This window comes from Gossypium hirsutum, chromosome A09 (genome assembly GCF_007990345.1).
Source record: "Gossypium hirsutum isolate 1008001.06 chromosome A09, Gossypium_hirsutum_v2.1, whole genome shotgun sequence".
NCBI lineage: Eukaryota > Viridiplantae > Streptophyta > Magnoliopsida > Malvales > Malvaceae > Gossypium > Gossypium hirsutum.
Window position 1 is genome coordinate 68,413,226 of NC_053432.1, and position 13,714 is coordinate 68,426,939.

The window sequence follows — 13,714 nt, forward strand, 5'->3', positions numbered from 1 at the left end:
CAGTTAATTTTTGATATGTTTTATACTTATTTTAACCAAAAATAAAAAATATATATATAAATTTTGATTAATTCGGTTAACCAACCGAATTAACTGAAAAAGTTCGATTCGATTAACGGTTAAGAATTTAAAAGAGTCAATTAATTTAATTAATAATAGTTCAGGTCGATTAACCGATTAAACACCCTTGTACGTACTAAAATCTCAACAATGCTCCCTCTAATAACACCAATCGCTATCCCATATGAAAAAATATTATCTTCCTCGAACTCAGTAGCACTACATATACTTGAGGTTCAGAAAAGCTTAAGATAATTCTTATATGTCTTACAAATAAACTCCTAAAAAATATCAATTAAAAAATATTTACAAAAAATAGTCACACTGGCAATGCTGTTTGTGTGTCACTTACAGTATTGTAATACGTTTCACTTAAATACTTTATTTAAATTTAAATAAAAAATATTTAACGAAATTTTTAAATTTCACAAACAAAGTTAAACATGAATAAATACTTTATCAAAGTGTTGTAAAATATTAAAAAATAAATATTTAAAAAAAAAATACTTGTCAAATACTCAAAGCTACTTGTAAAATAAATAAAAAAAATTACATTATAAATTTACCAAATACTAATCCATTTAAATTTATAATAAATCTTAAATTTTAATACATTTCAAATTATAATATGGGTTTTCAGTATAGATAATGTATTTCAATTTATGATACATCATGAAAATAATATCAACATAATATTATACAAATGCATCAATATTTACTTAACACAATTTATTAACGTTTAAAAATTTATATAAATATAATACATTAAATATGATGTAATATAATATACAAATTTTAAGAATGTAATTGTTAGGAATGTAAATAAAACATTTGATAATAGTAATGCATTAATTAAAATCTTAAGGAAGTTACATTGACATGTCAGATTTGTTATAATATTTTGATAATTTTTTAAAATTACCCTTATTAAATAAAATACAAATTATTAGTTTGAATATTTTCCAATAGTATTTGTTATTAACAAAAACAAATTCATATTTTAAATAATATTAATTTATTTTGTACAAAACAATATATTTCTTTTTGGTACTTTTAAGATTCGTGATTGTTCCTCCCAATAAAATTGTCTCCAAAACTTGAATTTCATTTTCTTTTTGAAATGCTACTGTATCAACACTTTATGATTATAAAATAAATTATTGAAGTTTCTTGAAATTGGAATGTAAATTAAAATATTGATTTAGTAACATTTAAAATAAAATATTTTTAATTTAGTACTTTGAAATTTATTGTATAAGAATTATCTTTCCAACTATGTAAGAAAATTACGTTTTCATCCAAATTTAAAAAAAAAAGAAAAAGAACACAAACATTTCATTGTTTTAAAGCACCATGAAATTTAATGATTTTTTTAGCATATCACCTATAGACCTATGATATTGATGAATTAAATTTCATAAAAGTGAACATTTTTATAATAATAGAATCCTCTTTTAAGGTGGAGAGGAAAGTGGAAAAATATTGAGAGGGAATGGGGGGGGGTTCAGTTTTGAACAAATCCCAACAAGTAGAGATAAATGTAGTATATAGTTTTGGAAGATAGCTAAGCTTCCTTGTCTCTTTGTCTTAATATCATGTAATAGAAAGGAGATTATTAGCTAAGCTTACTTGTCTCTTTGTCTTAATATATGTAATAGAAAGGAGATTAGTTAATACAAATTGTATGGTGATGGGTTTTGAAAAATCAAAACTTGGGAAATCCCAATTAGGGACAGCTGAGCTGAGCTGAGCTTTCACACAGAAAAACCCCACTAGGAAACAAAACTGAAGAAGAGCCCATTCTTTGGTTTGTCTTTGTTAGGGCATGTTTGGCTTCTTCTTTGGTTTGGGAATCTGTTAAAAAGGCAGAGTCTTTGAGAGAGATGCCAAACCCTTCCCTGATTCCCTATCCACCTAATGCAAAGACAAAACTAAGCATTTAAAATAGAGTTTGGGTTAAGTTTTTTGATTTAATTGAAGAGGAAACTTGAGGGAAAGTAAAGACAAAGGTTGAGAAAAAAGATAAGGCTTTACTCAGAAAATTCCATATTCCACTGAAAGAGGGAACGACAACAAATCATAAAAGGACAAAGCTTTCCTTCACGCATTGTCGACAACCTTGCCATGAGATGAGCAACGCCCCCATCGCTTAGCTAATACCATTCTCCTTTCTTTCCTCCCCCTCCCCCCCCCTTTCCCCCTCTGCCTTCCAGAAGTATTCAGAGTCTGCCTTTGAACCCTCTTTTGACTCCATTTAAAACCCAGAAAAGAAAAGTTCTTTCTTCACACTTCGCTTGAATTACAGATTCCAATCTTGGGGAATTTTATGTGCTTTCTTTTGGGTTTTTGATCAGTTGCCAAACCCAGTAAGGATTCCGCTCAACCCGTCTTCTTCTGTAATATATACATACACATATATATTCATTTGGTGTTACTTTCATGTACTTGTCTTTGGGAAGAACTCATCTTTCATTGTTTTTTTTCCAAAAGACTATTTGGGGTTGTCTTACTTTTTTTTTTGTTAGATCCTAAAGGATATTTGGTCTGACGCATTTATCAGACTTCTAAATTTTCAGGTAACCTATAGATTACTCCAAATCTGGGTTTGTTTTGGTTAAATTTGTGAAGTTTAACCATCTTTTGGTAATTCTAGTTCATGCTAAAATTCGATCTTGCATGAAACTTTGTTACTTTACTCTTTAGTGAAAAGAGACCAAAAGGTTGTGCCAATGTTCCAAGACGAATCATCGTCTGTAACATCATCATCATCGCCTCTCCAAGTTTTCTCCATGATGTCACTCTCACCTAACTTAGGATCACCCTATCCTTGGCTTAGAGAGTTAAAATCAGAAGAAAGGGGGTTGTATTTGATCCATTTACTGCTCACTTGTGCTAATCATGTAGCAAATGGTAGCCTTGAAAATGCTAATATTGCACTTGAGCAAATATCCCAACTCGCATCCCCCGATGGTGATACTATGCAGAGAATGGCTGCATATTTTACTGAGGCCCTTGCTGATAGAATCCTCAAAGCCTGGCCTGGTCTTCATAAGGCCCTCAATTCCACCAGGATTACTTTGCTTTCTGAAGAAATCCTTGTTCGGAAACTGTTTTTCGAGTTGTTCCCCTTCTTGAAGGTGGCCTTTGTTCTTACAAACCAAGCCATAATCGAAGCCATGGAAGGCGAAAAGATGGTTCATATAATAGACCTCAATGCAGCTGAACCTGCGCAGTGGGTTGCACTTATTCAAGCTTTGAGTGCAAGGCCTGAAGGGCCGCCTCATTTGAGGATTACTGGCATTCATCAACAGAAAGAAGTGTTGGATCAAATGGCTCATAGATTGATTGAAGAAGCTGAAAAATTGGACATCCCCTTTCAGTTCAATCCGGTTGTTTGCAAATTAGAGAATCTCGATGTTGATAAATTGCGTGTTAAAACTGGGGAGGCACTGGCAATCAGTTCTGTTCTCCAACTGCATTCATTTTTGACTTCTGATGATGAACTTCTTCGGAAGAAATCGCCATTGGGATCGAAGAATTTGAATGGAATTCACTTGCAAAGAGCCCTGCAGATGAACCAGAGCACTTTAGGCGAGTTGCTTGAAAAAGATATGGTTAATGGATACAGCCCTAGCCCGGATTCGGCCTCATCATCACCGCTATCTTCAACTGGATCAGTGAAGGTAGATAGCTTCCTTAATGCATTGTGGGGTTTGTCACCGAAACTGATGGTGGTAACAGAACAAGATTCTAATCATAATGGATCTACTCTAATGGAGAGACTATTGGAATCTCTTCACTCTTATGCAGCATTGTTTGATTGTTCAGAGTCCACGGTCTCGAGAACATCTTTGGAGAGACTTAAGGTGGAAAAGATGCTGTTCGGAGAGGAAATAAAGAACATAATAGCCTGTGAGGGAGCTGAGAGGAAGGAGAGACATGAAAAGCTTGAGAAGTGGATACAAAGGCTCGATTTGGCTGGTTTCGGGAATGTTCCTTTGAGTTACTATGGGATGCTGCACGCAAGGAGATTGTTGCAGGGCTATAACTGTGATGGGTATAAAATGAAGGAAGAGAATGGCTGCATCGTAATTTGCTGGCAAGATCGACCGCTGTTTTCAGTATCGGCTTGGAGGTGTAGGAAGTAAATTATGGAAAAACATGTAGTTTCAGCCCTGGTATGGTATCTGAGTTGGGTTTTTTTTTTTTTTCCTTTCATTTTTAGCAAATGAAATCGAAGAAGGATTTTGTCATGTAAAGGAACTCAAATTACTGATATTTGGGTTGTACTGGTTAAAAGTTTTTAAGTTCAATGTACAGTTGTTTATTTGGCTCTCTCTGAATGTTGGAAATGAAATATTGATGAGAGATCAGATCATACAAATTAAAACAATGAATGCTTGAAACTTGAACACTATTTCTATGCAGCCTGCAACTAATGGGGCTAAGCTCCCCTACAGTGCTGAAAACTCATTCTATATCACTTTCCTTTCCAACCAATTCTTTGCCAATTCCATGAGTTGGCCCAAGTGTTTCATAGAAATTGTGAAGGCAATGAAGAGTTATCCTGGCTCACAAAGGGAGTATATGTTTTATAGCTTTTGACAAGTTATACATAAATGCCTTTTCATTCTTTGTATTTGATGACTTGTTTTGAAGTATACACATTCACTCCAATTCATAGTAATAATCACCCTTTTTGGAGTTTTTCTTTGAATTGCTTGTTTTGTCAATAGTCAATACTCTACTTGCCGCTGTTCCTTTTCATTTCAAACAATATAATTCCCCATTTCATTAAAGATAAATGGGCCAAGGTTGTTTTTATATAAAGAAATACTTGGGTCTTTTTTAATTTCCTCCTTTTCTATTCTTTTTGTTCTTCCTTACATTAATTTTGGTGTAAGACCGATCCTTGCAAGAAAATTGTTTTTACAAAAACCTCCATAACTAAATTACTTTAAAACTAATGAATCACTCTTTTATATACTGAATTTTTTTTACACCCCGTGTATAGCAGGAGAAGGTTAAATATTTTAGCCATTTGAACACAAGAAAGGAATAAAGATGAAAGAAAACTAGTCATTTGAATAACCTAGTGGTTTTCTGATAATTCCCAGTTTGTAAATTACTCTAGTGGTTTTCAAAACATATTTTATCAATTACAGAAGTTCCTGCAATTTTGAATGGTAAAATACAAAGTCCCAAACAAAGAATAAAAAATTTAGTAACCAATATGCAGAAACTCGGCAATAGATTTAGTCAGATATGACTTGACAACTATTTGTTATCCCAAGTGTTATACATATCTTTTTCACATCTAATTCCAAGACCAGAGAGACAACTTACTGGTTAGCAATGCAATTTGATTACACGAGCTAACCTCTCAAAGAAAATGGGGCACATATTTGTGCTGAACATGATGACGTCCCTCATCCACTCCGGTGCAACTCTCTCAAATGTCCCTAATGACAATACCCGGTACACCAACTCGGCTTCCTCTCCGCTTGTTTTGTTTATCCACGTTAGGCTGAATGAGTATCCTGTTTTGTTCATCCAGAATCAAATAATGAAATTCATTTCTTGTATGCAGCAGCTAATTCTTGAATAGTCATGACTATCAAAAACACTGTACATATGCACGTATGGAAATACTCAAAATTCAATGAACTGAGTACAATTCTCGAGTTAAGAGTTACCACTTGATTGATGCAGAGCTAAAATGCATAGTCCTTCAGTTTGATTAACAATGGAGATTTTCATTCCCACTAAGCACTCAATAAGAGCTTGAAACAGACAAGTACTGCAGTCAGTGGCATTTGCACTTATACGGCCCTTACAGCATTCTGGCTGCATAAACATCCAAAATAATTAATACAGGTGTAGAAACTCACATCTTTTGAGTAAAGAAATGCTCAATTGAGGCCATACCAGCTGAGCATGTGCAAGAACCTCACTAGACAAAGCTTTCTCAGGAAGCTCTTCAGTAAATGTACTCAATGTGGCAACTTTACGGTTAGCTGAACCAGGAGAAACAATGCTGTCTTCTGTTTCAGCAGCAGAATTCCTTCTACGCTTTCTTGTCATAATTCGAGTGGAGTTACCAGAAACACTTTGAGGTGCAACTTGTGCACTTCCAGGGGAGACTGTTGGTATAATATCTCTTCTGCCACCCTTAACACGTGCCTCTTCGCGCAGATTTTGCAGCCTAGTAACTTCGTCAGAAAGTGCTTTATCTGCCATAAATTTTAGCATTCAGTAAAAATAGAAGAGCCATAGAATTGTTTGATGGTTTCACTAGAAAGTTGAAACAAAAAAAGGCAAGTCATCAGAGAAGTTACAAATTAGATCCTTTTTCCCCCAAAAAGGTAAAATTTCTCTGAAATTTATATATAATTCAGCCAATAATTACCAGTGTCTGCACATTTATTTATCTTATTATGTTTTCGAATGCACCATTTACAAATTATGATACTGTCTTTCAAATTCGTATATGTCTAGTCAATGATTGAGGCGTTCAAACAACACTTGACTTCGTATGCTAGAATTTTAAGAATATTATGAAGAATTCATGTAGAATTCTAAAGAAGAACTTAATGATGAAATTTTCTTAATATTTTGAAATTTACCGCCTGATTTACCAGCCTTATATACACAGCATTAAACTATAACAACAAAGAAAATCTCACCCAAAAGCTCTCCTAAAGAATCAAATTAGCTGTAAATAATCTCCTATAATTTAGTCCATCAAATCCCTTCAATCAAATCCCGATACTCTAGGAATAAGAATCCCGACCACAATCCCCAATTTACACACTCCACCTCAAGCTAGAGAATATATGCCAACCATTCCCAACTAGAAAAAATGCACATCAAATTGGGGTCTCAAGGTGACTTGTAAGGATATCCGCAATCTACTGTCATATAGGTATATACACAACTTAAATATTCCCATCCGCACATTCCAACTTTGAGGATTCCTTATCAGTTCCTTTGAGTTAATCCAGTCCATCCCATTCCAACCCTAAACTTGTAGTCCACCCCTTACCTGAACCTATGCTCAATCCTGATCCTGAGACAACCTCACATGATCCTACTCCCATAATTGATTATACTCCTAGGGATGCAAGATTTGACACAGAACTAAGAAATATAAAACTTAGAACTTTGTGAAGTTCCAAACAGTTTAAAAGCCAATAGGTTACATGCGTGTCCACTGTGAAGTATAGAGTGACAGATCAACTAAAAGATATAAGGCAAAATTGGTTACAAAAACTTATACTAAACGTACAATATCGATTATTAGGAAACATTTGCTCCTATTGCACAGATGAATACCTTTAGAATATTACTATCACTAATAGCTATTTTTGGTCAGGAATTGCAATTTGATGTCAGAAAAGCTTTTTTGCATGGAGAATTTGAAGAGGAAATTTATATGCAAATTCCACCAAGGTATGAAAAGAATGCGTGGTTACTCATTTAATGTGTAAGCTCAAAAAGGCATTGTATGGCCTTAAGCAATCACCACGAACAAGGTTTTAGTGACTTGCGAGAGTTAAGTTAGCAATGGGTAACAAACAAAGTCAATGAGATCACACATTTTTCATCAAACACTCTTCTTTGTGAGGAGTTACAATTCTCTTAGTGTATGTTGATGACATGATTGTGTCTAGAAGTGATAATAAAGAGCAACAGGTTCTAAGCCAAAGGTTAGCTAAGGAGTTTGCGATTAAAGCATTAGAGAGACTAAAATATTTCCTTGGGATTGATGTTGCACCTTTCTCAGTGGAAATCTCATGACATAAAAAACTAAGCAAAATGTGATGGCTCGCTCAAATGCAGAAGTTGAATTCCAAGCAATTGCTCATGGTGTGTATGAGCTGAGATGGCTAAATATCATCCTAGATGACTTAAAAGATTAAGATGGATGGTCCAATGAAACTCTAAGAAATTTGCAATTAGTATAACTCATAACCCAGTGCAATATGATTGAACCAAACACTTTGAGATTGACAAGCAATTCATCAAGGAGAAACAGAAAAGTGATTTGATTTGTACATCTTATGTGTCTATCCAAGGCCAAGTGTTAATATTCTTACAAAGGGATTAAGTCTCAAGTTTTGAGAAGTTTGCATCAAAGTTTTGAGAATATCTATTCACAAGCTTGAGGGGGAGTGTGAGAAAACGTGCTATTAAGAAATATTCTAAGACAATAGTTTAGAAGTATTTTTAGGAGTTCAATCCTCTAACTTATTCTCCGATTTCCTACCTGATTTCATGTATTTGTTAATTAATTAATTAATTTCATTTCTTAATTCTTGTTATTTAGAGAAACAATGTGTATATATAAGAATCCTATTGCTGAATAAAACATAATCAGTTTTACCTCAAATGAGAAAACAGATACAAATAACTCATCACTACTTACACTTCTGGCTCTCTTCAATCAAAAGCTTTTGGTATTCTACACATTGCTTGTCCTTGCTAGACCTACAATATTACGTCCATGCAAAAGTTCAAGGAAGTAGACACTGGCATCCTAACATGTAGAAGCCAAAAGTGAAAACTAAAATTACTTACATTATAGAGGCCACTTCACTTCTCAACTCATTAACTTCAGCATTTAACTTGTCATTTTCACTCTTCAAGTGTTGTATCAACTCCTCTGCAGCTGCAACAAGAGAAAGCAAACAACTAAGCATTTTGAAGGTATCCTAAATGATTGTTCAAGTTTGTTTAACCAGTAATAAAGCAACTGGAAAAATTGACAAGGTAGTGAGACAGAACCTCTGTTAATGTTTGGCTCATTTAATCATTAGAAGTACAACAAGCATTTATAGACTCAAATGCAATCCATTAGCAAGCAGTTTGGTTCCTTCTATGGCCTCATATTCATGGTTATAACTTATAAGAATCAATTTATTGCTTTAACACACAAGACTAGAATGCCATATGTTCTTCACATCTAGAGCATGGGCCTTAAATATTGGTTCAACTATCAGAACAAGGTTATGTGGAATCTATTATAGCTAGTTTCTACCATCACAAACAAATCAAATTTGGAGATGCTAAAGTCACAACTATACCTTCCATGAGATGATAGTCATGCAAGGGGTGATCACAATCCTGAAATCCTGTACCTATTTTAGAGCTTTTCATTATGTGAAACTATTTGTTACAAATTCTTGGGCAAAGACTAAGTACATGATATTAGGCTTAATTCTAGGATGGATTTTATTTTATTTCTTTTATTTCTTTTCTCTTTTAGACTATGGATATATATAGGCTCACCATAGAGATGAAATAGAACAAGTTTCTCTCCATCTCTTCTATCTTTTTCACTATCATATAAGATAAATCAAGTCATTAAACAATTGACCTCAAGATTATCTTACATTTCACTAGGAAGGTCCAAAATAAGAACTTATCTTGACTGTAAGAGACAAAATCAAGTCATACTTATATTTTGTTGTATTTCTATTATGTACACAAAATAAAAATGAGGAAAAACAAAGAGAAGACTTGAGAGATTCACAAAAAACATAAAGACAGAGGGGAAAAAAAAAGAAAGAGTAACTATAACATGAAGATATACTGACCACGCACATAATTTAAGAATTTCTCTTCTTGATCTCTATGTATGTCATCCATTTCGGACAGTTTTCTCTTCTGAAAAATAAATGAATATGAAAATCATATTAAAAGAATAGATAAAAGCTGCATTTGCTTCTCACCAGATGGGGGAAAAACGAATCTAAATTTCCACTTAAAACTAAGATAAATCGTAAACACCTAGCAGCTGAATCTTATTCCACTTTGACGAGAGAGAAAAAAAAAACATTTCGCTCTTTTCTTCAGTTCTACTGACAACCAAACTAATAAAATTGTATGACAGATCTATAAAGGAAGGGGGGAAAAGGTAAAATCTAAGTTTATCGTTAAAAAGAATTAGGGGAAAGAGGAGTTGCGATACCTTGAGTTTGTCATATTTGTCATAAAGTTTTGCATATAAAGACTCCATCTGCAAAACAAGTAAAGGAACAGCTATTTAATTCGTACATACAGAAAATGAATCAAGAAAGAAAATAAATCTTAAAATCTGTAACTTGGGAATCAGAACTCAAGTGCTTAAAGAAACCCTTGTTTTCGCGTTCAAAATATATAACTACAAGAAACGAAATGGTAAAGGGAGGAAACAAAATTAAGCCTTTCTAAAGGGGACAAGATAAGTAACTCTTCCTTTTTCTTTTCGTTGTGTTTTCCTTCGTTTTCTAAGCAAACAAACAGAAAATAACGAGAAGAAAGAGAAACTAAACGGCAATGATTATGAATTGATGATATGAAAATGCTAAAATTTAGAAGATCGAAAGAGAGTTTTTTTAAACTTTTACCCCTGTTTGGTAGTCTAGAAAACGCGGGAAAATGGATTTCAAAAATCCAGAAACTAAGCTCTCTGTTGTTCGGCTACTGCACTTAACTTGCTGAAGAGTGAAGAAGAAGCGTTCAAGTGAAAACGATAGGAGTTTTCTATATAAAAATTGGGATAATCTCCAAAATTGCTCCTCAACTTTGGTTAATGTACAGTATTATACATTAATTTAGATTTGTGTAATTTTATTTTGATTCAATTTCACAAATTATTAACATAATTGATCGGTTCTATTGGGTTTTTCCAAATCAAATTAACCAACTTTAACATGAAACAACTTACTTTAGTTGAAAAATCAGCCAAACTAAACCGATTTTAGTTACTGGATTGGGTTTATATGTTTATATATCTATTATAAAATATAAAATATAAATATATTTCAATAATTTTAAAATAATATAAAATAAGTTGATTTTTCAATAGGTATAGTTATGAAATCCAAAAATTGATAACCGACTAAATTAAGCAACTAAACTAATGTCAAAACTAACCAACCTGTCTCCACCCGATTAAACCGAAATAAAAAATACGTAATGGGTCAATTTTTTTTTAGTTTTTTGATTAAGACATAAACTTACTCTCCCCTAAATTCAATTATTAGTATAACATTATTTTATATTAATATATTACATATACAAATAATTATATTTATTTTTAAAAATAATTTGACGTGCTTATTTTTTATGTGTATAGTTGAATCAAAATCAAAGTTTAATGTATACATTTAAACTCGAGCATATTTAAGGGACAGGGGCAAGTAGGGCCTTGGCCTACAAAAATAAAAATTTGTTATTTCAGTCCCCTCATAAATAATAAAATTGTAAATTAATATATGGTGAAATTGCACTTTGACCATCAAAAATAAAAAATTACTATTTTAGACCCCTCATAAATAATGAAATTATAAATTACTATATAGTGAAATTGCACTTTGACCCTAAAATAAAAAATCTTTTTAGTCCCTAAAAAAGGATGAAATTATAAATGAATAAATGATAAAATTATGTTTTGACCTCTCAAATTTTTATAATTAATTCTTGGTACATCCTAAAAAAAAATCTAGATTCACCCCTAATTTGAACTACAATTAAAGTTTCATGTGTATAATTGCACCAAACCAAAGTTCATGCATCAAATTGCACATTGAACCAAAGTTTATATATAGTTTTGATAGGGATAAATATCAAATTTATACATAACTTTTAGACCAATATGCAACGTCATAAATGAACTTTGGTTTGTGCGATTTTATACATGAAACTTGAATTGTGGTTCATATGTATACATGAAACTTTGATTTTCATTCAATTGTGCACCACCATTTAAAGAAATAAATACATACATTTATTTTCATATTGGGTTAATATAATTGTTTGTGTATGCAATATATCAACGTAAAATGGTGCTAATTTGATAATATTATCAATGATCTATAAAATTGAATCAAACCTAAATTTCAAGTATAAAATCAAACAAAATCAAATTTTATATATAACATTAGACATTGGATCAAAGTTAATGTATAGTTTTGCTATTTATCCTTAAAAAATGTGATAAGACGATGTGTGCGAAACAGGATCACAAGTTTGTCCAAGTCGCAGATTTAACTTAGGGCTTTGGATGATCAGAAAAAAAATTATATTTTGACACAACTTGAAATGCAAATAAATCAAAATCTGATCTAAAATTTAAAAGGGCAACAATTAAAACAAGTAAAAAAAGATAGATTAAAAAACAATGAATCCAAAATAAAGATTAGAAACAATGAAATAAGAATAAAACAAAATAACAAAGAAATGAAACAAGCTAGATGGAAAAAATGAAAAGTGGTGTGTAGAAGTTTTAAAGAGCTTTAGAAACTAGATTAATCCACAACTCCCTTCAAAAGACTCTAATTTCCCCTGTAAGAAAGAAAATTTGGCACAAAAAAACTTGAAAATGATCCCCACACAATCTAAAAATTTTGTTAAAACTCTTTTAAGAGAAAATTCGAAGAGAGAAGTTGCCAAATAAACTAAACTTTCTTGTTGACATCAAACTCCTAAAAAATATATCCAAAATTCGAAATAAATAAATAATAAAACTTATTAAATACAAAATTTGGTTCATATATAATGAAAATTAGCCTAAAATTGAGCCCAATATGATTTAAACTCAAATTGAAAGCCGAAACTCATAATTTCCGTAATAGTCCTGACCAAAAATTTTGCTTACGCAGTCTTCATTAAAACAATCATAACTTGAGTTCCCAAAATCAACAGATCTTCAATTAATATGGAGACATATTGACCCAGAAATACCTAAATCCCTTCCAAAAATGCACCACAAGTCAACTCATTATAACATGACTAGACATGTGGGCTTGATTGAGGTCCTTAAAGTGTAACGCCTAAGTTTGTTAACATCTTCCACATGAGCTTATTATCATGGATTGAGATTTTAAGTCCATGAACAAAATTGGTCTACTCTAATTTATCCTCGCTCCGTATTGAACTTCGAAGTCCATCATCTTGCATCTTCAACTTTTCTTTTCAAAATTTCTTTATGATAAATTTTTAAACGAATAAGTTAAGTTTTGACTTAAATTGCTTGGATTTGGATCTCATGATTGGGCATTGAAAGTAATTAAGTCCATCATATACATGGGTCTGAAATTGGACATTGAGACTCATATAAAAATAATAACCTCAATCTTGCCAATAAAGCTTAAGGCAATTTTGAATCATTATCATTATTCAATTTCCTTTTACACAATTCCTTAGCTAAATTATCTTTAAACTTCGAGCCCAATATACGTTTTCCTAATTGTTACAACACAATGGTATCAATTGAACTAAAAGTGAATCAATATTATTAGTTTAATCTTATGTTAATAATATGATTATTGTTAATAATATGTTCATAAATAACGCTTTTAAATTTTTTTTGCACTTTATTATTTAACATAAATATTTATTATTAATTACTTTTATTGTTATCTTAAAAAAAACTACTTTTACTGTTAATAAAATTTTAATATAATTATATAATATTCATAAATACAGTTTTATAAATTAAAGAATAATTATTTATTCATTTAGAGCATAGTTATTTTAAATATTATCATCTAATTACATTAATTATTAATGTTTGTATTAGGGTTTTTTGGGGGGGGGGGCTTTGGATTGAATTTAGCTCGAGAGTTCAAATTAGTTTCGAGTTTAGATTATTATAAGTTTAGGCTTT

At 31.8% G+C, this 13,714-nt stretch overlaps 2 protein-coding genes across 2 annotated transcripts; one reads left to right on the forward strand and one right to left on the reverse strand.

Annotated features, from left to right (window-relative positions):
* The first annotated feature begins 1,874 nt into the window (after positions 1 to 1,874).
* Positions 1,875 to 4,395, forward strand: LOC107889301 (scarecrow-like protein 3). The gene has a single exon (XM_016813672.2). It carries the CDS (start codon positions 2,790 to 2,792, stop codon positions 4,206 to 4,208), a length of 1,419 nt encoding a protein of 472 aa, XP_016669161.1. The 5' UTR covers positions 1,875 to 2,789; the 3' UTR covers positions 4,209 to 4,395.
* A 730-nt stretch (positions 4,396 to 5,125) lies between these two features.
* LOC107889302 (uncharacterized) lies at positions 5,126 to 10,627 on the reverse strand. The gene is made up of 8 exons (XM_016813673.2): positions 10,452 to 10,627; positions 10,034 to 10,081; positions 9,660 to 9,729; positions 8,641 to 8,731; positions 8,489 to 8,550; positions 5,989 to 6,293; positions 5,757 to 5,907; positions 5,126 to 5,600 (listed from the first exon to the last, which is right to left on the reverse strand). Exons 2-8 carry the CDS (start codon positions 10,079 to 10,081, stop codon positions 5,410 to 5,412), a joined length of 918 nt encoding a protein of 305 aa, XP_016669162.1. The 5' UTR covers positions 10,452 to 10,627; the 3' UTR covers positions 5,126 to 5,409.
* Between the last annotated feature and the right edge of the window lie 3,087 nt (positions 10,628 to 13,714).